This window comes from Syngnathus acus, chromosome 13 (assembly GCF_901709675.1).
Source record: "Syngnathus acus chromosome 13, fSynAcu1.2, whole genome shotgun sequence".
In the NCBI taxonomy this organism is placed as follows: Eukaryota; Metazoa; Chordata; class Actinopteri; order Syngnathiformes; family Syngnathidae; genus Syngnathus; species Syngnathus acus.
The window spans coordinates 8,307,769-8,333,349 of NC_051098.1; the positions used below are offsets into that span (position 1 = coordinate 8,307,769).

Below are 25,581 nucleotides of genomic sequence, written 5' to 3' on the forward strand. Positions count from 1 at the left end.
ATGTTCTCCTTTAGCTTGCGTGGGAGTTCTCCGGCTATTTTTGCTTCTTTGCACATTCCCAAAACATGCACATTAGGTAGATATCCTAAATTAGGTAGAGATCCTATATTCTCCACAGGGGTGAATGCAAACAATTTTTTTGTGACCGTGCCCTGTGATTGGCTGGCGACTATATTGGCATGGTTGTATGAGTTTGGTGTGGAAAAAACATGAGAGCCCTGACTTTAACCCCTTGAAACAAACTACTGAAATTGTGAGCCAGGCCCTGACCTCAGAAATTAAATGAAAATTGATGCTGGAAGATTGACAAGCCCTATATAAACCAGAAGAACACGTCAGGATGGTTGTTTATTTGTCACGGATACATTCATGTACATAACTGCTTCAGGATCAGTTTTTTTCTTAAATTCATTCCTGATTCTCCTCAGTGATGCATTGCAGCGCTGGGTCTTTCGTTAGGGTCAGCGAGCAGTCAAGCGGCTCCGGCCAGCACAGGCCATGGAGACGCTAACAAATGGATACAAACAACATTCTTGAATTATGCCAAAATGCTAAAAACAGCGATTGGATGCTTTTTTTCATCCCTTGTTTTACAGTGCGTTTCAGTGGTTGACCGGGCCCACCTGACTGAGGGTTCCGGTGGCAGTGCTTAACTTGACAGCGCCCAGCCCGGCACCATTAGGATGGAGGACAGGGCCATCATCCAGCCCAATACGTAAGCCCAGGTGGGGTACACGTACCAGCGGTTAAATGTCAGGGGCTGGTATTCAACTAGAGAATATATAAAAGAGCCCTGGAACAAAACCAATATAAAAAGAATAGAATTCATCATCTGCACCACACTTGAGGCAGCGGCATCATGGTCACCGCCTGAGGGTATGCGATGAACGCCAGGCCTGGCCCTGCGATCAACATTCAACTGCACAATCAGTTTGGAACATTGAAATGATTGGAAGTGGATAAAGCAGCATGGTGGACTATTGTTTAGCACATCTGACTCATAGTCTAAGGTTCAGGGTTTGAATCTTGGATTCTCCCACATGACGAAAACATGCATCTGTCACGTCTCGTCCCCGGTTGTTTTATTATCTGCATGTTGCCATGGTTTCTGTTCACGTTGCCCCTCCCCTCCTGTGTCACCTCACTCAATGTAACCACAGTCACCTGCCTCTTGTTACCTGTTTTGTATTTAAATCCCGTCCGCCCCTCACTCCCCGTTGGATCATTGATGTCGTCACGTCTGTTTTCGGCATGTCTTGATGTCTTCACGTCTGTAGTCTTCTCGTCTCACGTCCCGGTCAGTCAGTCCAGTTATTGTTTTGTTAAGTTGTGTCAGTTTGCCTTTTGAGTTTGCTCAATAAACCCTGGTCCAAGCTGCATGAGTTCCATGACAGCATTAGCATTAGCTTCACAAGAGTGTACTAGTTATCTGCAGAGGTGGACGGAAGGTCCATCAAACAATCACTGACAGATGCCAGTTTTGCTGACAATTGATGGAAAATAAAAAAAAAGAAGAAAAAAACTGATGTATTTATTTATTTGCTTAACTTTATTATTATTATGTCTTTTCCTAGATGGAGTTTAAAGAGCATTTTGAGTTGACCTGATTCTGCCACCTCAGCAATAGCAACACCTTGCTGGTGAGCCATGAATCCCAGCATGGAGAAGACAGCAAAGCCAGCAACCACACTGGTACAACTGTTCAGCAAACATAGCCACAAGCTGTCCCTGCAACACACAAATGCATTTTTGTTCTCAACTTGGGTTCAAATTATTAAGAGGTTGTCCATCAGAGCAGAGGCTCTAAAGCTGCTTTGAGTTCAAGGCATGCTGAGGAAGGCCTTCAATTTGTCTTAAGTGATCACTTTTTTGACCAACATTCAAGATCCAAAAATAATCACACAAGTAGGATTTGGACCATAACATTTTTTTGGTTTGCAGTTTCTATTAAATTCCGTTTTTAAATTGAAAGGGTCTTGAAAAGGTCATTTAAATCTTGTCAGTAGGAGGCGCCACAAACACGTTTAATACTGTTTGTCTATTACTCAACGTGTAATGCACATACCGTCAGTAAATGCCAATTTTATTTTCACAGTTAAAAATCAGACTTTACAATTTCATTTGACAATGACTTTACATTTGATGATTATATTAGTATAAAAAAATGAAGTAAATGTAAGTATCAGTTTTAATTGAAACTATGAAGGGCATTTATTTTGTAGTACTTATTTTTGTAGAACTGACCTTATAATAATAAATATTTTTTCAAAACTCGACGTCTGCACAGGTTAGAAATAACAGCATATTTCATGCCACCTAGAATGGTTAGAAAATGCTATTTCAGTAAATTATTTGCCTTACTCCCAGAATTCCATTGCTGCTGAAGTTCCTTTGCTGTGGTTGGTGTGATTCCTAATTGTAACATCGACACAATCCGCTGCAAGAATGACATTGTCATTAACACTATATGCGGAATAAAGTATATACACATATATACATACACACACATACTTCAGGAGAACACCAGGTAGAGCAGAGCCCAGGCCAGAATAATCATGTAAGTCACACCAGTGTACAGCAGTATCAGTTGACCCCCATAGCCAATACCTGCATTGGACATTTTGAAGAGTCTCTTTTTTCATCTCAATGCACAGAAATGTGTCCTGGAGCTGCTTACACGAATACAAATAATAATCATACATTACGTTCAAACACCAAATAGGAGTGTGCATCACTCCAATAAAAGATGATGTGATGCTGGTGTATGGACAATGTCAAGAAACAAAGGCCAATACAATGTATCACAATATAAATAGTTTATACTGTTGAAACCATACCAATTAACAGATAATACAGTGCCGTAAATCACTAAATTTAAATCTAGATCCATCACCACTACTGCCACCATGAAAGTGTTTTGAAACTTTTTAGTTTGAGTGTTGTTAATGTTTACCTTAAACTTTGATTGAAATAACATTTGTGTTTATGTTGCAGTCTGCGGGTAATGTGTCACTCACATGTTGTGACCGCAATAAACATTGAACTGGGGGGTAAAACATCTCTTTGCTTTTTGTCTTAGCTTGTATTACAGAAAACGGAGTGTTGCATACCTTCAGCCAGTGGACACAGCTTTCTCCAGCAGGTGATGGCTCCCTCTTGGGTGTGCTGGCCCATGGTGGTCTCCAAAAGGAAGAGCGGTACACCGCACGTCACCACAAACACCAGATACGGCACCAGGAATGCACCTGAATGTTACATGTAGACTTTGATGATATATGTACAACTTTTAGAAGAGGTTCTGGCTGCCATATTTGCTTACCGCCTCCGTTTTTGTAGCATAAGTACGGAAACCTCCACACATTGCCCAGGCCCACAATGTTCCCAGCAACTGCAAGAAGAAACTCCACCTTTTTGCCCCAGTGTCCTCTCTCCTCAAGTGCATCATGGCTTGGATTTACCTCGTGTTTTTCCACCCACATTCCCTTCGAGTTCACCGTGAATCCAACCTTCCTTTTCGCCACACATACAACACTGGCTGTCCAGTTTTACTTGGAGTCCACATTCTCACTCAAACCACCATTAATGAGCAACTGGCTGAGCAGTTAATCAGTTCTGAGCAGAAATATATGTTCTCTCCAGAACATGTATCGTAAATCAAGTTTTATATCTTTATTTAAATCCACAAAACTGAGAAGTGATTGTTTAGGTTTTCATGATGATGAAACACAAACTTTTTCTTGTAAGGCTGTTGCCGTGGAATGCGCCGATTTCCAAGGAAACTATGGTCATTTTGAGTGTCAGAGTCATTCCAGATCCTCCTCAGTAATGTGTTGCAGTGTCGTGTCTCTTTCCAGGGCCAGCGAAGAGTCAGGTGGCTTGGGCCAGCATAAGCCATGGAGACGCTAACAAATGTATACACACAACACCGTTGAACTGAAACTCACCAAAATCTGAGATTCAGCCATTGAGGCAGGTATTTGCTTTTGGACTTGTAGAATTCCTTCTTTCGCTGCACATTTGAGTGATGTACTCAACCCACCTGACTGAGAGTTCCGGTGGCGGTGCTTAACTTGTACAGCGCCCAGCCTGGCACCAGAAGGATGGAGGACAGGGCCATCATCCAGCCCAATACGTAAGCCCAGGTGGGGTACACGTACCAGCGGTTAAATGTCAGGGGCTGGTATTCAACTAGAGAATATATAAAAGAGCCCTGGAACAAAACCAATATAAAAAGAATAGAATTCATCATCTGCACCATTTTGTGGATGTACAGAGCCAGGCCATGGCTGTATAGGACCAGAAGAAACATTTTGATTATGACACCCACTGTTTCTGCCAATAATGAGTCACATAAAAAACCCAATTGGTTGATTTATTGTAAATTAAAAATATAACGACATAAAATAATTTCTAAATGTACAATGTATTCTACATAATTGGTGGCGCGCTGGGTAGCACGTCCGCCTCACAGTTAGGAGGGTGCGGGTTCGATTCCACCTCCGGCCCTCCCTGTGTGGAGTTTGCATGTTTTCCCCGGGACCGCGTGGGTTTTCTCCGGGCACTCCGGTTTCCTCCCACATCCCAAAAACATGCTTGGTAGGCCGATTGAAGACTCCAAATTGTCCCTAGGTGTGAGTGCGGGTGCAAATGGTTGTTTGTCTCTGTGTGCCCTGCGATCGGCTGGCAACCGGTTCAGGGTGTCCCCCGCCTACTGCCCGTTGACGGCTGGGATAGGCTCCAGCACTCCCGCGACCCCCGTGGGGACTAAGCGGTTCGGAAAATGGATGGATGGATGGTTTAGTACCATTTTAATATGAACAATTAAATCAAGAAAATTATTTATGATAATACCGCTCCATTTTACACATTGGTTCATTTTGAAAATTATATGCAGAACAACCCAGCATTACCTAATGCAAATGTAGATGAAAAGGCTGACAAGCACATTACAGCTCAAAACTTGAGAATAACTCACCAATGTCACCAAGGGGGTCAGGTAGCGCCAGCAGATTTTGAAGAACGGGTTGACACGCTCACCTGTCATATCTGTGATAATGCTGCACAGCCGCTCTGCTCCTTTATGAAGTATGTACAATGGCACAAAATTGATGAACACATATTGCAACTACTATAAATATGACAAGAATAACCCTAGAAAAAAGTGCACTATAGGTGTTCACTTAATTTGTTTTTGGTAGTGATTCACCGATCATCAAGTGAGTCGCAAAGGCCAAAATTCACTGAACTGGTGTAACAAAGTCAACAAATCTGTTTTCACCAAACCACATACAACTGACAAATCAAATAAACCACACTGTGTAACCAAAATCAAAAACTGTCATGTCTCGTTTCCTCGTGTGCCAGTGTTTCCGTTCGCGTCTCTGTCCTGTGTCTGTGCACTCGCCCCTCCCCACCTGTGTCCTACCAGTAAACACTGTAGTCACCGTCACCGGCCTCTCGTTACCAGTCTTGTATTTAAGTCCTGTCTGTACGTCACTCCCTGTCGGATCGTTCAGTTGCTAACTCCGTCAGTCAGCTCTGTGAGTCTGTCCCCTCTGTCATTCAGTTACGCCTCTGTTAGTCTGTTAGCATGTTCTGTTAAGCCTCTGTTAGCTGTTTGCCCGTCCTGTTAGTTCCTGTTTGTTCCTGCCGGTTAGTCCTACCATGCTCTCTTGCTTATTTGTTCCCCTTATTCGCTCCTCCACCATCCTTTCCCTCAATAAACACTGGTCCAAGCTGCATTTGGTCGCCCTTCTCCATTCCGCACGTGAAAAAAACACGACCCAACCTACCGAATATCCAGCCGACAGCCAAGGTTTGAAACGCACAAAGAAAGAGGACGCATGTTCCATTGCAAGCATAGTAGTCAAAAATCTGGAAGACGTACATTCCTCCCTGTGGACAACATCAGAAAGAAATTTTCGTAGAAGCCATTGGCCACAATATTAGCTAGACTAGCGTATAATAGCTACAAAATGGACTTTAAATGAAGCACTTTTGGCATAATAGACAGATTCATAGCAATAATATTCTGACCTCAGTGATCATGACGAGCTGCAAGAAGAAACACGTTAGGCAGAAGAGCAGGAGGAAACATTCCCGTCTGCCCGGCCGACGCAATACTCTGGGAAATACGTCTGAGAAGGATGTGATCACCACTTCAATGCCGACAAACTGCAGGGAGAGAGCCCACCCACAAGGTCACTTCCAGGCAAAAAGAAACATGAACTCAGTGTTTTTGAACATTCTAGCCAATTCATGTTTCAAAAAGCATACTGTAGTGGTCAAACCTGTGTATCCAGGCCCAGGAGGATGATCATGACAAAGAAGCAGATGGACCACACATGAGGCAGCGGCATCATGGCCATCGCTTGAGGGTATGCGATGAACGCCAAACCTGGACCTGGAAAAGACATCCAAATGCCTGTCAATTTGTAACATTCAAATGATCTGAAGTGGATGAAAGTCTCAAATGAGAGGCGCTTCTTCACCCTTTCACTTCTTTTAGATAGAGTGAGATGTAAGAGGTTTACTGCACCTGACTCGGCCACGTCTGCAACAGGAACACCTTGCTGGTGAGCCATGAAACCCAGCACAGAGAAGACAGCAAAGCCAGCTACCAAACTTGTACAACTGTTCAGCAAACACAGCCACAAGCTGTCTCTGCAATACACACAAAAACACTCATTTTCCAAACAACACGCACAGACAGCAATGCCAAGTACGAAATGTAATTTCGACCACTCTATGATATTTATTTGTGTGTATTTTGGGTTTCAGTCTTTATCTAATTTCTTATCCCATCATGGCCTACCTCACAATTGACGTTACGCCGTAAGGGTAGGGTCAGGTAAGATTTAACATGAAATGTAATCCCATGAAATGTTGAAATTGATCATCGCTCATGCTTGGCAGGAAGGTGTTTTTTGCCGTAGAAAATAATCTACTGATGAAATTAATCTGCGTGCATGCATGCGTGCGCGTGCGTGCGTGTGTTTGTGAAATACAAAGTATGAATTTCAACTTGTAGCAGTTGTTGCTTTGAGTGTTGTAGCTCCCCAGTACAGTCAGGGTGCCCACACCGAGGCTGTACGAGAAGAAGATCTGCGAGCAGGCCTCCATCCAAACCTGTGAAAAAGACACTCACTGACACAGAGTGTACCTTCCATATCAGTGATTATATGATCCAACTCTGTCCTACTTGAGGGTCTGCGAGTCGTGACACCTCAGGCAGAAGGTAGAACTCGACTCCTTGTCTGGCTCCCGGAAGAGTGAGTCCCCGGATCAAAAGAATGAGTAGCATCACGTAAGGGAAAGTGGCAGTGAAATACACCACCTGAATAAGACAGAGGTGGGTCAGAACGCTTTTTTTTTTTAAATACTTGGTGCATTTTGATGGACTTCACCTTTCCAGTTGATTTTACGCCTTTCCAGATGCAGAAGTAACAAATGACCCACATAGCCAGGAGGCACAGAAGCACCTCCCACCTGATGCTGCCAATCTCCTCAATGCCCCCTGAGATTTTCAACACGCGACGTCTGGACAGGGATGGAGGTGGGGAGGAAGACACAATACGTCACGTACAATGTTTTTAAGCTGGCTATTTCAGTGTACTGTATTATCGTCCTCACTCCCAGAATTCTATTGCGGCCGAGGATCCGTTGGTATGGTTGGTATGGGTTAGGGTTAGGTTCCAAGTTGTAACATCAACACAATCCGCTGAAAGAAATGACAGATACTGTATTGGCACATTGTAAAGTACGCGTGTGTGTGTGTGCGTGTGTGGGTGCGTGCGTGTGTGTGTGTTGTACACTGACTGTAATCTAGCAAAACATAATTTCTTGTCATTGCATGAAATTATGTAATAAAATATTTGCAATCATGTGAGGGGTGAGGATTTCGAGCCAAAAAGGAACACTACCCCCTACTGTTTGTTGTGTGCTCGACCTCACCAGTGTTCCAGTAGTTATCACAGGTGCTCCAGGGCAGTGGCGAGTTGAAGGAGAACACCAGGTAGAGCAGGGCCCAGGCAAGAATAATGATGTAAGTCATGAAGCTGTACAGCATTATCAGCTGACCCCCATAACCGATGCCTGACACACAAGACGAGTTGATGTCTGTTCTTAGTGTTGGATTTTGTCAGATAAAGTCCCCACAAAAATGTGACTTGTAGTCCAGTGCGACATATGTTTTTTTCTCCTTTATTATGCATTTTATGACGAGTGCGAATTGTACTCTGGAGCGACTTGTAGTCCGGAAAATACGGTAATTGAAAATGATTGTGATGATGAAAGTGCCTGGGTTACTTTGTCCCAATCTTTGTTTGCTTATAGTTTGGCAAGCACTGTTTTAAACATTATTTTTTGTGTATCAAAGGATGTACTCTGTGGTTGGGTCATAGATTAAAAGAAAAAGACAGAATTAACACTTCAATTGATTGTTAACGTTTACACAGAATTATCATATCCTGAGCTACTTGTGAAACTGCCTCTGGGGGCCAAGCCCCTGCTCACAGGTAATGAAGGAACAGACACATGACAAGACAAGGCGTTATTGCAGCTACTGAAGTCTAACCATGTGAACTGGGGTCCTGAATCGGTGGAAAGACCATGGGGGTGAAAGTGTGCTGCAGGACAAGTTCAGCTGTCACTTTAGCAAAGGCACAACATGGAAGTACAAGTTGGCTCATGTTTTGTGCTTCAGAATGGTAGTGAGGCTCGCACATGGTGGAGTGTTGCATACCTTCAACCAGCGGGCATATTTTCCTCCAGCAAGTGACGCCTCCCTCTTGGGTGTGCTGGCCCATGGTGGTCTCCAAAAGGAAGAGCGGTACACCGCACGTCACCGCAAACACCAGATACGGCACCAGGAATGCTCCTGAATGTTACGTGTAGACTTTGGTGATATATGTACAAGTTTTGGAAGAAGTTCTGGCTGCCATATTTGCTTACCGCCCCCGTTTTTGTAGCATAAGTAGGGAAACCGCCACACATTGCCCAGGCCCACAATGGTCCCGGCAACTGCCAGAAGAAACTCCACCTTGCTGTCCCAGTGTCCTCTCTTCTGAAGTACACGTTGACCTGGCTTTACGTTGCATTTATTTTTCCACATTGTCTAAAAGCACAAAATGAAACTGCCACTTCCATTCAGTCGCAGACACGCACAATGCTGGTTACATCAAATTAAAACAACATGCCGTTAGTGTTTCAAATGCCACATACCTCACTCGTCCTAGCACAGTGGCAACCTTTCTTCATGCAGTAGTGAAATGGCAACAGGTGTACAAACTGAGCTAAAATTTTGCTGCTCTACTCTTTTTGCACTTTGTACTGACCTACATTCTCAGTTTGCAAATCAAGGTGTGTGACCAGTTAATTAGAATTACCCACACACCCTAGGGTAAGTAAACAACACTAGTACGCTGTGTGCAAAATGATTAGGCATGTGCCTTTTTTGTTTGTATGATCATTTTTAGGCATATTTTCCAAGTCCATGCTGTATAAGCTTGAATGCTTACTCAATACAAGCATATCAAGGGATGTGTATTTGTGTTATGAGGGATTGTGGGGCCTCAGCAGATCAATACAGTGTGCATAATTATTAGGCAGTTTGTTTTCCTCAGGAAAACGGAGCAAAAAAGAGATTAAAGTGACTCTGAAAAATCAAAAATTGTAAAAAGTCTTTCAGAGGGATGCAACACGTGAAATTGCTAATCACAGAACCATCAAACGGTTCCTTGCAAATAGTCAACAATGTCGCAAGAAACACGTCAAGGAAAAAAAAGATGCAAATTAACTGCCAAAGATTTGAAACCTGTACCTAATGTTCTGGCTGGTGAATGCATGTATTTCCAGCTTTGTAGCTGCACTAACTTGTTGCATTTATTTTTGAGGCAACCCTTGACTAGCATTTTATTGGCTGATGAAAGTGTGCCTAATGTATGGTTCAGTGTGTATTATTATTGTGAGACTTATTATACGTGTATTATTATTGTGACTCGTGTAGTAATTGTTGCTTTGTGTGTTGTAGCTGCCCAATACAGTCAGGGTGCCGACACCGATGCTATACGAAAAGAAGACCTGAGAGCCAGCCTCCATCCACACCAGTTCAAAAAAGGTTGCCATTGAGTGTGTTCACCCTCCATCACAGCGCATGTGGTATGATGTTCCACAGTGGACACAGCTTCTTCCAGCAAGTGACGCCTCACTCTTGGGTGTGCTAGCCCACGGTGGTCTCCAAAAGGAAGAGCAGTGCGCCATACGTCACCGCAAACATCAGATATGGCACCAGGAATGCACCTGAATGTCCAGTTTTACTTGGAGGCCACATTCTCACGCATTAATGACAACTGGCTAAGCAGTTAATCAGTTCTGAGCAGAAATATATGTTCTCTCCAGAATATGTCTCGTAAATCAACTTTCATCTCTTTATTTAAATCCACAAAACTAATGAGAAGGGATTGTTAGGTTTTCATGATGATGAAACTCAAACTTTTTCTTGTAAGGCTGTTGCCGTGGAATGCGCCGATTTCCAAGGAAACAATGGTCATTTTGAGTGTCAGAATCATTCCAGATCCTCCTCAGTGATGTGTTGCAGTGTCGTGTCTCTTTCCCGGGCCAACGAAGAGTCGGGTGGCTTGGGCCAGCATAAGCCATGGAGACGCTAACAAATGTATACACACAACACCGTTGAACTGAAACTCACCAAAATCTGAGATTCAGCCATTGAGGCAGGTACGTATTTGCTTTTGGACTTGTAGAAATTCTATCTTTCAATGCGCATTGGAGTGATGTACTCAACCCACCTGACTGAGAGTTCCGGTGGCGGTGCTTAACTTGTACAGCGCCCAGCCTGGCACCAGAAGGATGGAGGACAGGGCCATCATCCAGCCCAATACGTAAGCCCAGGTGGGGTACACGTACCAGCGGTTGAATGTCAGGGGCTGGTATTCAACTAGAGAATATACAAAAGAGCCCTGGAACAACAACAAAAAAAAAGAGTTTAGATACACATTGGTTCATTTTGAAAATCATATGCAGAACAACCCAGCATTACCTGCAAATGTAGTTCATGAAAAGGCTGACAAGCACATTACAGCTCAGAACTTGAGCATCACTCACCAATGACACCAAGGGGGTCAGGTAGCGCCAGCAGATTTTGTAGAACTGGTTGACACGCTCACCTGTCATATCTGTGATAATGCTGCACAGCCGCTCTGCTCCTTTATGAAGTATGTACAATGGCACAAAATTGATGAACACATATTGTGACTGCTATAATTATGACAATAATAACCCTTAAAGAAATAATAAATAAAGAAAGTGCACGATAGGTGTTCACTTAATTTGTTTTTCGGTAGTGATTTACTGATCATCAAGTGAGTCGCAAAGGCCAAAATTCACTATGAAACCAAAATCAAAGACACGACCCAACCTACCGAATATCCAGCCCACAGCCAAGCTTTTAAACACACAAAGAAAGAGGAGGCATGTCCCATTACAAGCGTAGTAGTCAAAAATCTGGAAGATGTACATTCCTCCCTGCGGACGACATCAGAAAGAAATATACGTAGGACCCATTGGCCACAATATCAGCTAGACTAGCGTATAATAGCTACAGAATGGACTTTAAATGAAGCACTTTTTGGCATTATAGACAGATTCATAGCAATAATATTCTGACCTCAGTGATCATGACGAGCTGCAAGAAGAAACACGTTAGGCAGAAGAGCAGGAGGAAACATTCCCGTCTGCCCGGCCGACGCAATACTCTGGGAAAAACGTCTGAGAAGGATGTGATCACCACCTCAATGCCGACAAACTGCAGGGAGAGAGCCCACCCATAAGGTCACTTCCAGGCAAAAAGAAACATGAACTCTGTTTTCGAACATTCTAGCCAATTCATGTTTCAAAAAGCATACTGTATATAATGAAAGCCCACAGCCAAGCCTGACAGATTTTATTGAAACCTCTTTAGCGTTGATGAAAAGTGGTCAAACCTGTGTATCCAGGCCCAGGAGGATGATCATGACAAAGAAGCAGATGGACCACACATGAGGCAGCGGCATCATGGCCATCGCTTGAGGGTATGCAATGAATGCCAAACCTGGACCTGGAAAAGACATCCAAATGCCCGTCAATTTGTAACATTCAAATGATCTGAAGTGGATGAAAGTCTCAAATGAGAGGCGCTTCTTCACCCTTTCACTTCTTTTAGATAGAGTGAGATGTTAGAAGTTTACTGCACCTGACTCGGCCACGTCTGCAACAGGAACACCTTGCTGGTGAGCCATGAAACCCAGCACCGAGAAGACAGCAAAGCCAGCTACCAAACTTGTACAACTGTTCAGCAAACACAGCCACAAGCTGTCTCTGCAATACACACAAAAACACTCATTTTCCAAACAACACGCACAGACAGCAATGCCAAGTAGAAAATATAATTTGGACCACTCTGTGATATTTATTTGCGTCTATTTTGGGTTTCAGTCTCTATGTCATTTCTTATCCCATCATGGCCTACCTCCCAAGCGACGTTACGGCGTAAGGGTAGGGTCAGGTAAGATTTAACATGAAATGTACTCCTATGAAATGTAGAAATTGATAATCGCTCATGCTTGGTGCATCATCATCATCTTCTGTCCCTTGACAGCACTTGTGACCGCACGGCAAAAAAAATTATCGCTCAAAATGCATTGTAAATGTTGAACATGTTCATTCAAATCACAGTTATAGGCTATTTATAGACCTTCACGTTATTTTTGATAAGCAAATATTGTCGCATCAATCAGAGTCAACATTTTAAATGGTTTGCATTTTCAGTCCTAGAGAACAAGTTTAGTAACATATTTACTCAAATCATCGCTTTCTGTTTGTGCTAATTGCCGGTGCGCTGGATGTTTTAGCCTCCAGCTAAGCCGCGCTCCATAAATGACATCGCACTGTTTAGAAACTTAAAAATGTGCTCATTTGAAAATAATGGTATGCGTAATTTAAAAATTGATCATTAAGAAGTGCCAGGAAGGTGTTTCTTGCTGTAGAAAATACTCTACTGATGAAATTAACTCTGTGTGTGTGTGCGGGTGTGTGTGTTTGTAATACAAAGTATGAATTTCAACTTGTAGCAATTGTTGCTTTGAGTGTTGTAGCTGCCCAGTACAGTCAGGCCGCCCACACCGATGCTATACGAAAAGAAAATCTGCGAGCAGGCCTCCATCCACACCTGTGAAAAAGACACTCACTGACACAGAGTGTACCTTCCATATCAGTGATTATATAATTCAACTCAGTCCTACTTGAGGATCTGCGAGTCGTGACACCTCAGGCAGAAGGTAGAACTCAACTCCTTGTCTGGCTCCTGGAAGAGTGAGTCCTCGGACCAAAAGAATGAGGAGCATCACGTAAGGGAAAGTGGCCGTGAAGTACACCACCTGGATAAGAGGAGGATTAGAACACTTTTCTTTTTTTAAATACTTGGTGCATTTTGATGGACTTCACCTTTCCAGTTGATTTTACGCCTTTCCAGACGCAGAAGTAACAAATGACCCACATAGCCAGGAGGCACAGAAGCACCTCCCACCTGATGCTGCCAATCTCCTCAATGCCCCCTGAGATTTTCAACACTCGACGTCTGGTTAGGGATGGAGGCGGGGAGGAAGACACAATATGTCACGTACAATGTTATGAAGCTGGCTATTTCAGTGTACTGTATTGTCGTCCTCACTCCCAAAATTCCATTGCTGCCGAGGTTCCGTTAGTGTGGTTAGTATGGTTCCAAGTTGTAACGTCAACACAATTGGCTGAAAAAATGACAGATACTGTATTGGCACATTGAAAAGAATAGTGTGTGCGTGCGTGTGTGTGTGTGTGTGAGTGTGTGTGTGTGTGTGTGTGCGTGTGTGTGCGTGTGCCTGTGCTTGTGTGTGTACGTGTGTGCGTCTGTGTGTGTGCGCGTGTACTATAGGCAATATAGTGTATATTAGGGTACTGGTAGCCTAAAGTATTTATTTATTTATTTATTTATTATTTTAACGTAAAATAATTATACACTGTGTTCAAGTTGTACACTTGTAATGCAGCAAAACATTTCCTGTCCTTGCATGAAATGATGTAATAAAATATTTCCAATTGTGAGGGTTCCCCTACAGTTTGTTGCTTGTGAGATGTTACCTGTGTTCCAGTAGTTCTCACAGGTGCTCCAGGGCAGTGGAGAGATGAAGGAGAACACCAGGTAGAGTAGAGCCCAGGCAAGAATAATAATGTAGGTCATGGCGCTGTACAGCCGAATCAGCTGCCCTCCATAGCCGATGCCTGACACAAGTTTGAGTTCAAGTATATAAAGGGCATGTATACAAGCAATAATATCACACCAAATACACAATTAATTAGTTGAAAACAAACTGTCATGGCACCTTGTATCTTTGTCTTACTTTTAATTCTTCATACTCACAGTTCAGCACATTATGTGTTTGTTGTCAGGCTGACTGATTGGAGTGAGCCAAATAGGATGCGTGACATATGCTCATCACCCACATTGAGGGCAAGAGTGCAACAAGGAAAACGACATTTAGAAGTTCAAGAAATGGGAGTCAAAAAGATTTCACAGATACATCATGAAATTTTATTTCGGAATGTAATGATTAAAAAGTGGAGTGCACCAAGACATACATACATACAGTGTAAGACACAGGTGTCAAACTCAAGGCCCGGGGGCCAGATACGGCCCGCCACATCATTTTATGTGGCCCGCGAAGACAAATTGTGCATCAAATTTGTGTGTCATTACTAGAATTGCAAATTGTCTTCACTTTTAATACTATATATTTTTTAAATATTTGATGAGTTTTTGTCTGATTTGAAAATGAGTTATTTGTCAGTTTGTTTTGTAGCTTTTACTCTATATAATATGAGGTGCTCATACATTTATTTAGGTTGACAGTCATAATGGCCCTCCGAAAGAAGCTATGACTACAATGCGGCCCGCGAAAAAAATGAGTTTGACACCCCTGTTGTCCCAGATGATGTGCTTGACTTACTTTGTCCCAACCTTTGTTTGCTTATAGTTTTGCAAGTACTGTTTTAAACATTATTTTTTGTGTGTCAAAGGTTTTACTTTTTGGTTGGATAATAGTTTAAATAAAACAGACTCCAAATTTAATATTGATCGTTAACGTTTACACAGTATTGTCAGTTATCCTAAGCTGTTTGTGAAACTGCCTCTGGGGGCCAAGCCCCTGCTCACAGGTAATAAAAGAGCAGACACATGACAGGACAAGGCGTTATTGCAGCTACTGAAGTATAACCATGGGGTCTTAAATCGGTGGAAAGACCATGGGGGTGAAAGTGTGCTGCAGGACAAGTTCAGCTGTCACTTTAGCAGAGGCACAAAGTGGAAGTACTAGTTGGCTCATGTTTTGTACTTCAGAGGCTCACACATGGTGGAGTGTTGCATACCTTCAGCCAGTGGACACAGCTTTCTCCAGCAGGTGATGGCTCCCTCTTGAGTGTGCTGGCCCATGGTGGTCTCCAAAAGGAAGAGCGGTACACCGCACGTCACCGCAAACACCAGATACGGCACCAGGAACGCACCTGAATGTTACGTGTAGACTTTGGTGATATATGTACAAGTTTTGGAAGAAGTTCTGGCTGCCATATTTGCTTACCGCCCCCGTTCTTGTAGCATAAGTAGGGAAACCGCCACACATTGCCCAGGCCCACAATGTTCCCGGCAACTGCCAGAAGAAACTCCACCTTGCTGCCCCAGTGTCCTCTCTTCTGAAGTGCAGGATGACCTGGCTTTACGCTGCGTTTATTTTTCCACATTCTCTAAAAGCACAAAATGAGTCTGTCACTTCCATTCAGTCGCAGACACGCACAACGCTGGTTGTGTACTTTTACCCAAATGCCCAATTTATGCATTGTCATATAATGACACCTGCCCAAGCAGTGAATCAATTTTGAAATTTACGTTATCGTCAACACGTAAGATAAGTCATGGTTCTTTTCTTTGTTTGAATGCACAAAGACAACACCTTTAAATAAAGATGCATCAATTAATTGAGGCACAGCATCAACTAGAGTGGTACCCACTATTAGGGGGGTTTGCCGACCTTAGTGTTACATACAAGCAAGATTGAAACAACTGTGAGGCTATAATTTTTAAAAAATGTATTAGAATTTTTCAACGGGCACCGTAAAATGAAAACACATAACATGCCAACATTTGTACATCAAAACTTACACATTTTACTTTCACATACAATCAATGTCAATTGATTTGAGTCAGCATAGATTGGTCATAATTGTAAAACCATATTTACTGTCAGATCATTTCACAAGACAATGCAAAAATTCAAGGCTCACTAGTTTTTAAAGAGGAAGTCAACCCAAATGTTTTCTTTGCAATAATATGTTGTATTTGCCCTCACTAGTCTAAATGCAGCTTTCTGATTAATAATGTGTTTGTGGAATATGAATTAGGTCGCAAAATCCACCCATTTTTATCCATCTCAGGAGCTTCAGAAAACGGGTGACCCGTGATTGGTTGTGACCTGAGACCTGACAGCAAGTGTCAAAGTGGACGCCTCCTGAGATGGATGAAAACAGTTGGATCTTTTCTTTTTAATTCATATTCCACAAATGAAACATTAACACCGTGTTTCGACTCATTATGCTACACAGAACATATTCTCACCCAAAAGAATTGAGGTTGACTTCCTCTTTAAGAAAAAAAAAGTACAATTTTGATTCAATTTATCTCAAAAAGGGCCTGCGTAACAAAAAATGCTTTCGATTTCTTGATGTTATTGAAAGTAAAGACAATTTGCAATCTAATCATTTTAGCATTTAGCAACACCATTAAGATGACAAATGATTTGCTTTCACGAGCCACTTAAGTGATGTGGCGGTCAGATCTGGTCCCTGCGACTTGACTTCAACTTGTGTGATTTACATTCTCTTTAAAGCCCACGTTTTACTACAACAACACAACATGACAATGTACATGCAGTAACATCAAACTAAAAAAAAAAACATGTTGTTAGTGTTTCAAGCGCCACATACCTCACTCGTCCAAGCACAGTGGCAACCTTTCTTCATGCAGTAGTGAAATGGCAACAGGTGTACAAACCGAGCCAAATATTGCTACTCTACGCTCTTTGCTCTCCGTACTCGACCTGTTTTCTCAGTTTGGCAGTCCAGGTGCAGCAAATTAATTAGCACTACCTACACACTCCAGGGTAAGTAAATAACACTAGTATGAGTTATATACATATAGTTTGTCATTTCCAGTGATGTGTTGTGATGCAGGGGCGGAACGATTTGTCCATCCAACCCGGACGGAGGCCGATTTTGCGGCCGGAGTTGAGGGATTTTTTTTTTTTTTTTAAGGACAAACTAAGCAAGGATGAAAGTGGGATTCCTCCATCTAATCGTTACCAGTTTTGTCTGGCTCCCGAAAGAGTGAGTCCTGGGATCAAAAGGATGAGGAGCATTTGTCTTGGAACAAAGGACAGCTGGATACCATAGATTGATTGTAATGCTGATGTGTCAAATGTGTATCATAAAAGAAAACTGTTTGATGCATTGGTACTGATGTGTTGATGTTGCCTTATAAAACTAGAGAATGTAATTTCTGGAGAAATTACATGTGAAATCTGATAGGTTGGTTGAAAACTTGTGGAATCCTATGGAATGATGTCAAATGACAAATGACATAGAAGGATATATAACGACCGGGAATGATGTCATGCAACTGCATGACCAGTTTCTATTACCTCTATTACCAAAATAAATTCTCTTACAAAATCATAAAAATTCCATGGATAAGCCGCACGGGACTATAAGCCGCAGGGTTCAAAGCTTGTGCAAAAAATAGCGTCTTATAGTCCGGAAAATACGGTAAATCAGCATTTTTGGCATCAGTAGGGATTGAATCGATCAAAAAACTATGGAAAATAGAGAAGGTTTTTTTTTCAATATTTGTTTTTTTTTTATGCATTGTGTGATTTTCATCTCTGAATACTATGATGTAACATATAATGATTTCATATATCACAACTGATTTTAATACTAATGTAACAAACATCTTTCAGAAGAGATAACAATATCAGTAGAAGATTCTGGTGTATCAATACTGTGTTATAACAAATGATGACATGATGAATCATAATGTCAATAATATCTGCCATAAAATCAAACAAATTGTTTGTTTGACTTGGAGACCTCAGGCAGTAAATGTTTGCCTAACTCTGACAACCAGAGCAAAATATTTGAGTTTATGTTTGGATTTCAGTTGTTGGCTCATTCCCATTGCACACTTTAATAAGTGGCGTCATTACCGGTCACATGTAAAAAAGTACAAGCTCCGAGCTCCGAATCATTCCAGATCCTCCTCCGTGATGTGTTGTGGTGCTGTCTCTCTCTTTAGGGACAGTGAGGAGTCAGGTGGCTCAGGCCAGCACAGGTGATGGAGACGCTAAGAAATTGATACAAATGACACTATTGTACTGACATATAACAAAATCTTGTATACAAACACTCAGGATTTGCTCAACTCGGTTTTGATTAATAGAAAATGGATTCCCGCTTTTCACAGTGATTTCAGTGGTGGATGGAAATGGTGGACTGGACCCACCTGACTGAAGGTTCCGGTGGCAGTGCTCAGTTTGTACAGTGCCCAGGTCGGTACCAGCAGGATTGAGGAGACGGCCATTAACCCGCCCATTACATAGGCCCAGGTGGGGTACACATACCAGTGGTTGAATGTCAGTGGCTGGTACTCAACTAGAGAATATATCAAAGAGCCCTGAAAAAAAAGATATTATATATTATTATCATCTCCTGCATGGTTTGTGTGTGTAATTCTGAAAAAAAAAAATCAAAACTGAGTTGGGCCAAGACTTTTGAAACTGCATGTGTGCAGATGAGCTAAAACAGTGCATGCTGATTCCTGGAGAAAAATGTTGCAAAGGATAAGGATGTTTTAGGCATCCTTCAGTCTCAAAAAAACTATTATACAATAGACTCCTGTAATTAATCAAAGCATTTTTTCCCTAAAATTGGTTGGTTGAAATATATTTCTATTTTATTAATTTATAAAACAAATAATTCTATGGAAGTAAATAATGTATTAAAATAATTTTATATAGTTTGCATACTACTCTACATATTTTTTCCAACTCATACACAAATTACCTGGCCAATTCTCATTGTAAAAATGACCATTGAACAAAAATGTACCCATCCTTGCATTATGTGGGCATCTGATAAGCGTATAACAGCTAAAACCCCAAAGTCCAACTCACCAGAGAAACCATGGGGGTCAAGTAGCGCCAGCAGATTTTGATGAACGGGTTGGCACGCTCGCCAGTCATGTCTGTGATAATGCCACACATCCGATCTGCTCCTTCATGGAGAAATATGTGTTACACCGTAAGCTTGAATTTGCTTCATGAAGCTTTGAATTTGCTTCATGAATGAAGCAATAAAAAGATGTGTCCCATCACCTTACCAAATATCCAGCCCACTGTCAAGCTTTCAAACACACAGAGAAAGAGGATGCAGGCTCCATTGCAAGCGTAGTAGTCGAAAATTTGGAAGACGTACATTCCTCCCTGAGGAAAACATAGGGGAAAATCATTTCTGCTCACATATTAGGGACATTAGTGTAACGTATTGCAATATGTCACTCCACCCTGTGTCTCATAAATTTGTGCTGTACGCTAAATAAACTTTCCAAAGTGAGTCTTTATATCAAAACAGTGATCCTCCATTTTCCAAACAGGAGGCGTGAACTTCATTTTGATCTACGACCTTTAGCTTAAGTGTTTCTTTGACAGTACAGGTGAATTGACAGCGACTACAAGAAAATATTTCAACCTCAGTGATCATGACAAGCTGCAAGAAGAAACACGTGAGGCAGTAGAGCAGGAGGAAACCTTCCCGTCTGCCCGGTCGACGTAATACTCTGGGAAATATGTCTGAAAAGGATGTGATCACCACCTCCATGCCGAGAAACTGCAGAGAGAGCAGAGCCAGAAGGTAAAGGATTTCTCGAAGCATCCGGATTACTGCTCAAGGCACAGTAATTGAGAAGCTGAGGTCTAACCTGTGTGTCCAGGCCAAGGAAGAGGAGCATGATGAAGAAGCAGACGGCCCACACTTGAGGCAGCGGCATCATGGCCACCGCTCGAGGGTATGCAATGAACGCCAGGCCTGGACCTGTCAATAACATACAAATGATCAGAAGTAGACGAAACTGGGCAGCATGGTGGCCAAATGATTAACTCGTTTTGCCTCAGTGATATGTACGTATGTACCAAGCATCTTTCTGATGGCTACGTGCCCACACTCAACTCGGGAAAAATGGCGCCTGTTTCAAAGCTAAAAGATTTCAGAACCAGAATTGTCTGGCACATTTCAAGGTGGAGCTTTCACACGTGCTAAAAAGAAATTTCTGGGTTATAAGACACACACATCCACACATAAACACACATTGTCTCCCTGACTGAGGGAAAAAAGAGAAATACATCCTCATAGCGGGCCACAATTGTGTAGACAGTTCGCTAAATTTCAACAGATCCAACACATTGAAGAGGCATGGCCACAAGACGCTATCCAACTGTTTTCCATATAAAATTTAGGAGAACAGTTAGTGACCCAATCAGAAAAGTTTATTTAAGGATTGACAATAGTTGAATATTAATGAGAATGAGCAGGATAGTGCTTAGGAATTGTGGTGGCGATTAGTCACTGTTTAAGGCACTAGGTAACAGTAGAATATTACTAATCAAGCAACATTACAATGTTATTCTTTTAGGGCAGGGGTGTCAAACTTATTTTTGTCATAGTTTGCTTCAAAGGGCCATTAAAATTGTCAACCCAAATAAATGTATGAACGGCTCATATTGTATATATAATATAGGCTACACAACAAACTGATGAATAACTATTTTTCATAACGGAGACTAATAAAAACTGTTCAAATAAAATGAAATAATGAAATATTGAAATCAAATCAAATATTTAAAAATAAGAATTATTAAAAAAAATGAATGGTAATAAAAATTGCTAACAATATCGCTAATTTCTAAAAGTGAAAACAATTTGAAATTTTGGAATTGACATGAATTCGATGCACAATTTATCTTCGCGGGCCACGTAAATTGATGTGGCAGGCCGTATCTGGCCCCCAGGCCTTGACTTTGACACCTGTGTATTAGAGGGTGAATTTCAGTGCTGACGTGAATTTTGCATACATATCTATTATGTACGTGCCAATGTTCAGCCCATCCAAAGGTCCCTTTTAAGAGGATTTTAAGTTTACCTGACTCAGCTACCTCTGCGATTGGAACACCTTGCTCATGAGCCATGAACCCCAGCACAGAGAAGACAGCAAAACCTGCCACCACACTGGTACCACTGTTCAGCAAACACAGCCAAAAGGTGTCCCTACAACACACAAACGCACTTGGGCTGAACAAAACTGGGTCAAAATAATGCGACAGCAGCACTGCCCAACAGTTGGAATAAGTGCAATGTCATGCTGAGCAAAGCCCTCAATAAGTTTGTCTTAAGGAATTTTTTTAACCCACTTATGAAGTGAGACAGGCATAACAAAAGTATAATTTGAACTATTTAATTTATTAATTTATTTAACCTTTATTTATTCAGGCAAGGCCATTATCCAATTTACATTTGGATAATAAGACCAAAATGATACTCACAAATATGATCATTTGATCATATTACATTTATTGATTAAAATATTAGTACAAAAAAAAAATCTCTTGAATGCTTACTTGTAGCAATTGTTGCTGCGAAGGTTGTAGCTGCCCAGTACTACCTGGGTGCCCCCACCGATGCTATATGAGAAGAAGATCTGCGAGCCGGCATCCATCCACACCTGTTTATTAAAAAAATGCCCACTGCCATTAAATACACTCCAATCCATCTAAGTGCATGTAACTCAGTCCTACTTGAGGATCTATGAGTCGCGACAGCTCAGGTAGAAGGTAGAACTCGACTCCTTGTCTGGCTCCTGGAAGAGTGAGTCCTCGGATCAAAAGAATGAGGAGCATCACGTAAGGGAACGTGGCCGTGAAGTACACCACCTGGATAAGAGGAGGATTAGAACACTTATTTTTTAAGTATTTGGGGCATTTTGATGGACTTCACCTTTCCAGTTGATTTTACGCCTTTCCAGATGCAGAAGTAACAAATGACCCACATAGCCAGGAGGCACAGAAGCACCTCCCACCTGATGCTGCCAATCTCTTCAATGCCCCCTGAGATTTTCAACACGCGACGTCTGGACAGGGTAATCAACAACGTATTTCATGGCACATATAATGTTTCCAAAGACATTTTTTCGTGTTTTATCTTCCCTACTCCCAGAATTCTGTTGTTGCTGAGGTTCCTTTGGTGTGGTTGGTGAGGGTCTTTGTTGTAATATCAACACAATCTGCTGAAAGAATGACAGGTAATCACAGTTAAGCACATTGAACTACTGTATATAATATTATACATATAAGCGCACTGACGGTGTAATAAGAAATGCATTGTATACATCAGTGATACTGATCCACCCTTCTATCTTTGGTCTTCTTCACTAGTTAGTTAACTGTGTGGTATGATGTAGCTCGCTGTCGCGTTCATATGCGCTACCCTGGAACTGCCGAGTGAATCCTTTTCTGGGTTAAAACAAGCCAGCCAGCAACTGTGTTTGCCAACATATAAACACAATGTCTAATTTTTCCTAAAAAGTCTTCTGAATTCTGACACAACTGGAAGCTGGGAAGCCGAGAGCATGGTTAAGAATTGAGGATGGATAAATCAGTTCAATTTTGTTGATATTGTAAATGAAAATCAACTTTTTCTGATAGATTTTAGGCTTGAAAATAAAGGCCTTGACATTTATATATCTTCACTGAATTATTATATATTTTTTCTAATTGCTTTGAGTATTACTACAGTGTAGTGCAATGACAAATTCCTTTCACTGTAATTTTTTTCTTAGTGATCATCCCATATACAAAGCAAAAGAATTACTGGATTATCATTCACTTCGTACACTTTATTGTTCTCTAGTCTTGCCCTATTTGCATTACTGTGCTGAGGTTTGGGGGAATACTTATAAAACTTCACTACAGCCACTTATCATTCAGCAGAAAAGAGCAATAAGGACTATTCATAAAGTCAACTACTTGGAACACACAAATCCACTTTTCATACAATCCAAACTATTGAAATTCACTGACATAGTATCTTATCAAACAGCAATCATCATGTATAGGGCAAAAGCAAAACAACTACCAGATAATATCCAAAACTTATTTAGGCATCGGGAGGGAGGTTATAAGTTAAGAGGGAATCACAACTTCAAAATCTTAAACATAAGAACAACCTTAAAAAGTTTCTGTATAACTATAACCGGGGTCAAACTATGGAACAATCTAAGTGAGGAACTCAAGCAAAGTCCAAATATCCACCAGTTTAAAAAAATGTATAAAAATATGTTGTTTAGCGGGTACAAAGGTTAAGAGTGCCAAAGGGCTACACACAAGTAAAAATGAAACAGAACAATAAGTGTGCAAGTTTGTCTACTTGTGTTATATTGTAGAATTACAGTATAGTATGTTGAATCGTTGGTTTAATGGATGAAGTGAGAAAGGGGTAGGAATCTAAAAAGCTATGCTTCCTCCTACTCCTTTTCGAGCATTCTTTATTTTTTTATTTACTTATGTATTATTATTACTAATTACTTAATTTATTTAATGTATTTACTTCTATTTGTTGGTTTATTTTTTTGTTTGTTTGTTTTGTATGGACTTATGTGGCACTTTAGAGTGTTATTTGTTTTTGTTTTTTTGTTTTTCTTTTTTTGTTTTGGATGTTCGAAATAAAGATATCAATCAATCAATCCCATGAAATGACACAAGAAAATATTTACATTAATGTGAAGGGTGAGGGATGAAAACAGATGCTCGACCTCACCAGTGTTCCAGTAGTTATCACAGGTGCTCCAGGGCAGTGGAGAGTTGAAGCAGAAAACCAGGTAGAACAGAGCCCAGGCCAGAATAATAATGTAGGTCGTGCAGCTGTACAGCTGGATCAGCAGACCCCCATAGCCGATACCTGATGCACATTATGGATTCGAGGTTCAAGGATTGTCTTTATTATTCTCTCTGTAATGAGAAGTTTGTCTTGAAGCAACTGTGTCAATAAATCAAAATGACCAGTTACCACAAACCATTTTGCATTTCAGCTGGTCAGTCAGTTCATTGATATATTCCCATCCTATTTGGGAGATGTTCTTCTTACTGATTAAGTTAATTAACTGACGGAATGAATTAGCTGTGTTTCTTTTGCTTAATACGACTTAGTGTCTATGGCCAGATATTTGATTGAATGTAAACTAATTCAATATAAATGTAGGGGCTCTCTGAGGTCTGCGGACCATGCTGTGAATGTTTGCCTAGTCCGGCAACCATAGCAAAGCATTTGTGTTTGGGTTTCAGTTGGTGCATAATGATTCACTCTCATGACCTCAATCAAACATTGAACTTGTGCTTTAGAATGGCAGGCTTGTAAATGACATACCTTCAACCAGCGGGCATATTTTCCTCCAGCAAGTGACGCCACCCGTTTGGGTGTGCTGGCCCATGGTGGTCTCCAAAAGGAAGAGCGGTACACCACACGTCACCGCAAACACCAGATACGGCACCAGGAATGCACCTGAATGTTACATGTAGACTTTGGTGATATATGTACAAGTTTTGGAAGAAGTTCTGGCTGCCATATTTGCTTACCGCCTCCGTTTTTGTAGCATAAGTAGGGAAACCTCCACACATTGCCCAGGCCCACAATGTTCCCGGCAACTGCCAGAAGAAACTCCACCTTGGTTCCCCAGTGTCCTCTCTCCTCAAGTGCATCTTGATTTGTCTTTAAGACACGTTTTTCACTCAACATTCTCAATGAGCTCGAGGTGTAGACTACCGTCCTTCTGGCCACTCACACCACAGTGGCTGTACAGTTGTACTTTGAATTTAATGCCACTTAATGAGCAACCGGGCAAGCAGTTAATCAGTTCTGAATAGAAGTGTCAATCATCGCCAGTACGTGCAATTCATGGCCACGTTGTGATTGTGGAATGCAAAAAGATGATATCTGTTACAAAAATCTTTGTCAACTAATTGAGAAATAGGTTCAATTAGAGCGAAGCCCACTGTTTGAATTAGTTTAGACAACGAGTTTGCATTCTGATTTCTAGTTCTTCATCTTACCAAGACTTGGCCACATGATGCAGGGAGAAGCAAATAAGAAAAGGGGAATTCTTCAAATGCTGATTAAAAATATCAAATGAGCACAGGCACTCCTTACAAATGGGGAAAAGTAGGCAGGTCATTTTTTTAAGTTAGCCATTTGACCACCATCTCTGGACACAAATATTACGTTTTGAATAACTATTCAGACTTGCTTAATGTGGATGATCCTGGCATCGCACCATACATGAGATTCAAAATATGGGAATCTAAAATTGATTTTGTTCAAGTAAAAGTCTCAATCGCGTGTTTGGGAATT

General features: G+C 41.5%; 4 protein-coding genes and 1 long non-coding RNA gene across 10 annotated transcripts; all 5 read right to left on the reverse strand.

Annotated features, from left to right (window-relative positions):
- Positions 1–335: 335 nt before the first annotated feature.
- Positions 336–25,046, reverse strand: LOC119132070 (sodium- and chloride-dependent GABA transporter 3-like). Of its 6 annotated transcripts, none has more exons than XM_037266960.1 (14): positions 24,810–25,046; positions 24,601–24,735; positions 23,951–24,135; positions 22,386–22,465; positions 22,177–22,309; positions 21,978–22,112; positions 21,801–21,904; positions 21,326–21,450; positions 20,108–20,220; positions 19,879–20,016; positions 19,511–19,613; positions 19,305–19,405; positions 18,635–18,805; positions 336–507 (listed from the first exon to the last, which is right to left on the reverse strand). In XM_037266960.1, exons 1-14 carry the CDS (start codon positions 24,967–24,969, stop codon positions 409–411), a joined length of 1,782 nt encoding a protein of 593 aa, XP_037122855.1. In that variant the 5' UTR covers positions 24,970–25,046; the 3' UTR covers positions 336–408. The 6 variants fall into 6 exon arrangements, with proteins under 6 accessions (XP_037122855.1, XP_037122859.1, XP_037122856.1 ...); XM_037266964.1 differs by lacking the exon at positions 336–507 and adding an exon at positions 18,200–18,475 and having other exon boundaries at positions 18,559–18,805; XM_037266961.1 differs by lacking the exon at positions 336–507 and adding an exon at positions 18,285–18,475 and having other exon boundaries at positions 22,386–22,462; positions 24,810–25,042.
- LOC119132707 (sodium- and chloride-dependent GABA transporter 2-like) lies at positions 2,513–3,576 on the reverse strand. The gene is made up of 3 exons (XM_037268176.1): positions 3,320–3,576; positions 3,111–3,245; positions 2,513–2,607 (listed from the first exon to the last, which is right to left on the reverse strand). The coding sequence occupies exons 1-3, from the start codon at positions 3,477–3,479 to the stop codon at positions 2,513–2,515; spliced, it is 390 nt and encodes a 129-aa protein (XP_037124071.1). The 5' UTR covers positions 3,480–3,576.
- On the reverse strand, positions 3,655–9,273 carry LOC119132075 (sodium- and chloride-dependent GABA transporter 2-like). The gene is made up of 15 exons (XM_037266974.1): positions 9,223–9,273; positions 8,953–9,115; positions 8,744–8,878; positions 7,954–8,094; positions 7,633–7,720; positions 7,407–7,539; positions 7,202–7,336; positions 7,025–7,128; positions 6,539–6,663; positions 6,291–6,403; positions 6,037–6,174; positions 5,793–5,895; positions 4,976–5,076; positions 4,040–4,210; positions 3,655–3,902 (listed from the first exon to the last, which is right to left on the reverse strand). The coding sequence occupies exons 1-15, from the start codon at positions 9,256–9,258 to the stop codon at positions 3,804–3,806; spliced, it is 1,785 nt and encodes a 594-aa protein (XP_037122869.1). The 5' UTR covers positions 9,259–9,273; the 3' UTR covers positions 3,655–3,803.
- LOC119132072 (sodium- and chloride-dependent GABA transporter 2-like) lies at positions 10,414–16,004 on the reverse strand. The gene is made up of 14 exons (XM_037266966.1): positions 15,663–16,004; positions 15,454–15,588; positions 14,170–14,310; positions 13,724–13,799; positions 13,498–13,630; positions 13,296–13,430; positions 13,119–13,222; positions 12,248–12,372; positions 12,000–12,112; positions 11,684–11,821; positions 11,439–11,541; positions 11,122–11,222; positions 10,806–10,976; positions 10,414–10,663 (listed from the first exon to the last, which is right to left on the reverse strand). Exons 1-14 carry the CDS (start codon positions 15,820–15,822, stop codon positions 10,565–10,567), a joined length of 1,734 nt encoding a protein of 577 aa, XP_037122861.1. The 5' UTR covers positions 15,823–16,004; the 3' UTR covers positions 10,414–10,564.
- Positions 16,730–17,161, reverse strand: LOC119132077. The gene is made up of 2 exons (XR_005099788.1): positions 16,991–17,161; positions 16,730–16,877 (listed from the first exon to the last, which is right to left on the reverse strand). It is a non-coding gene; the product is annotated as an uncharacterized LOC119132077 (long non-coding RNA).
- Positions 25,047–25,581: the final 535 nt, after the last annotated feature.

Coding starts and splice junctions, on each gene's coding strand:
- LOC119132707 (XM_037268176.1), bottom strand. CDS start 3,479: ATGTGGGTGGAAAAACACGAGGTAAATCCAAGCCATGATGCACTTGAG. Junction 3,246..3,319: donor ATGCTACAAAAACGGAGGCG/GTAAGCAAATAT, acceptor TGTAACATTCAG/GTGCATTCCTGGTGCCGTAT. Junction 2,608..3,110: donor GCTGTGTCCACTGGCTGAAG/GTATGCAACACT, acceptor TGTCCAATGCAG/GTATTGGCTATGGGGGTCAA.
- LOC119132075 (XM_037266974.1), bottom strand. CDS start 9,258: ATGAAGAAAGGTTGCCACTGTGCTAGGACGAGTGAG. Junction 7,540..7,632: donor GCCGCAATAGAATTCTGGGA/GTGAGGACGATA, acceptor ATCCCTGTCCAG/ACGTCGCGTGTTGAAAATCT. Junction 6,664..7,024: donor CAAAGCAACAACTGCTACAA/GTTGAAATTCAT, acceptor TGTGTATTGCAG/AGACAGCTTGTGGCTGTGTT.
- LOC119132072 (XM_037266966.1), bottom strand. CDS start 15,822: ATGTGGAAAAATAAACGCAGCGTAAAGCCAGGTCATCCTGCACTTCAG. Junction 13,800..14,169: donor TGAGAACTACTGGAACACAG/GTAACATCTCAC, acceptor TCATTTTTTCAG/CCAATTGTGTTGACGTTACA. Junction 13,431..13,497: donor GCGTAAAATCAACTGGAAAG/GTGAAGTCCATC, acceptor CCTCTTATCCAG/GTGGTGTACTTCACGGCCAC.
- LOC119132070 (XM_037266960.1), bottom strand. CDS start 24,969: ATGTTGAGTGAAAAACGTGTCTTAAAGACAAATCAAGATGCACTTGAG. Junction 22,466..23,950: donor CCCTCACCCTTCACATTAAT/GTAAATATTTTC, acceptor TCATTCTTTCAG/CAGATTGTGTTGATATTACA. Junction 18,806..19,304: donor TGACCCCCATGGTTTCTCTG/GTGAGTTGGACT, acceptor CTTTTTTTTCAG/GGCTCTTTGATATATTCTCT.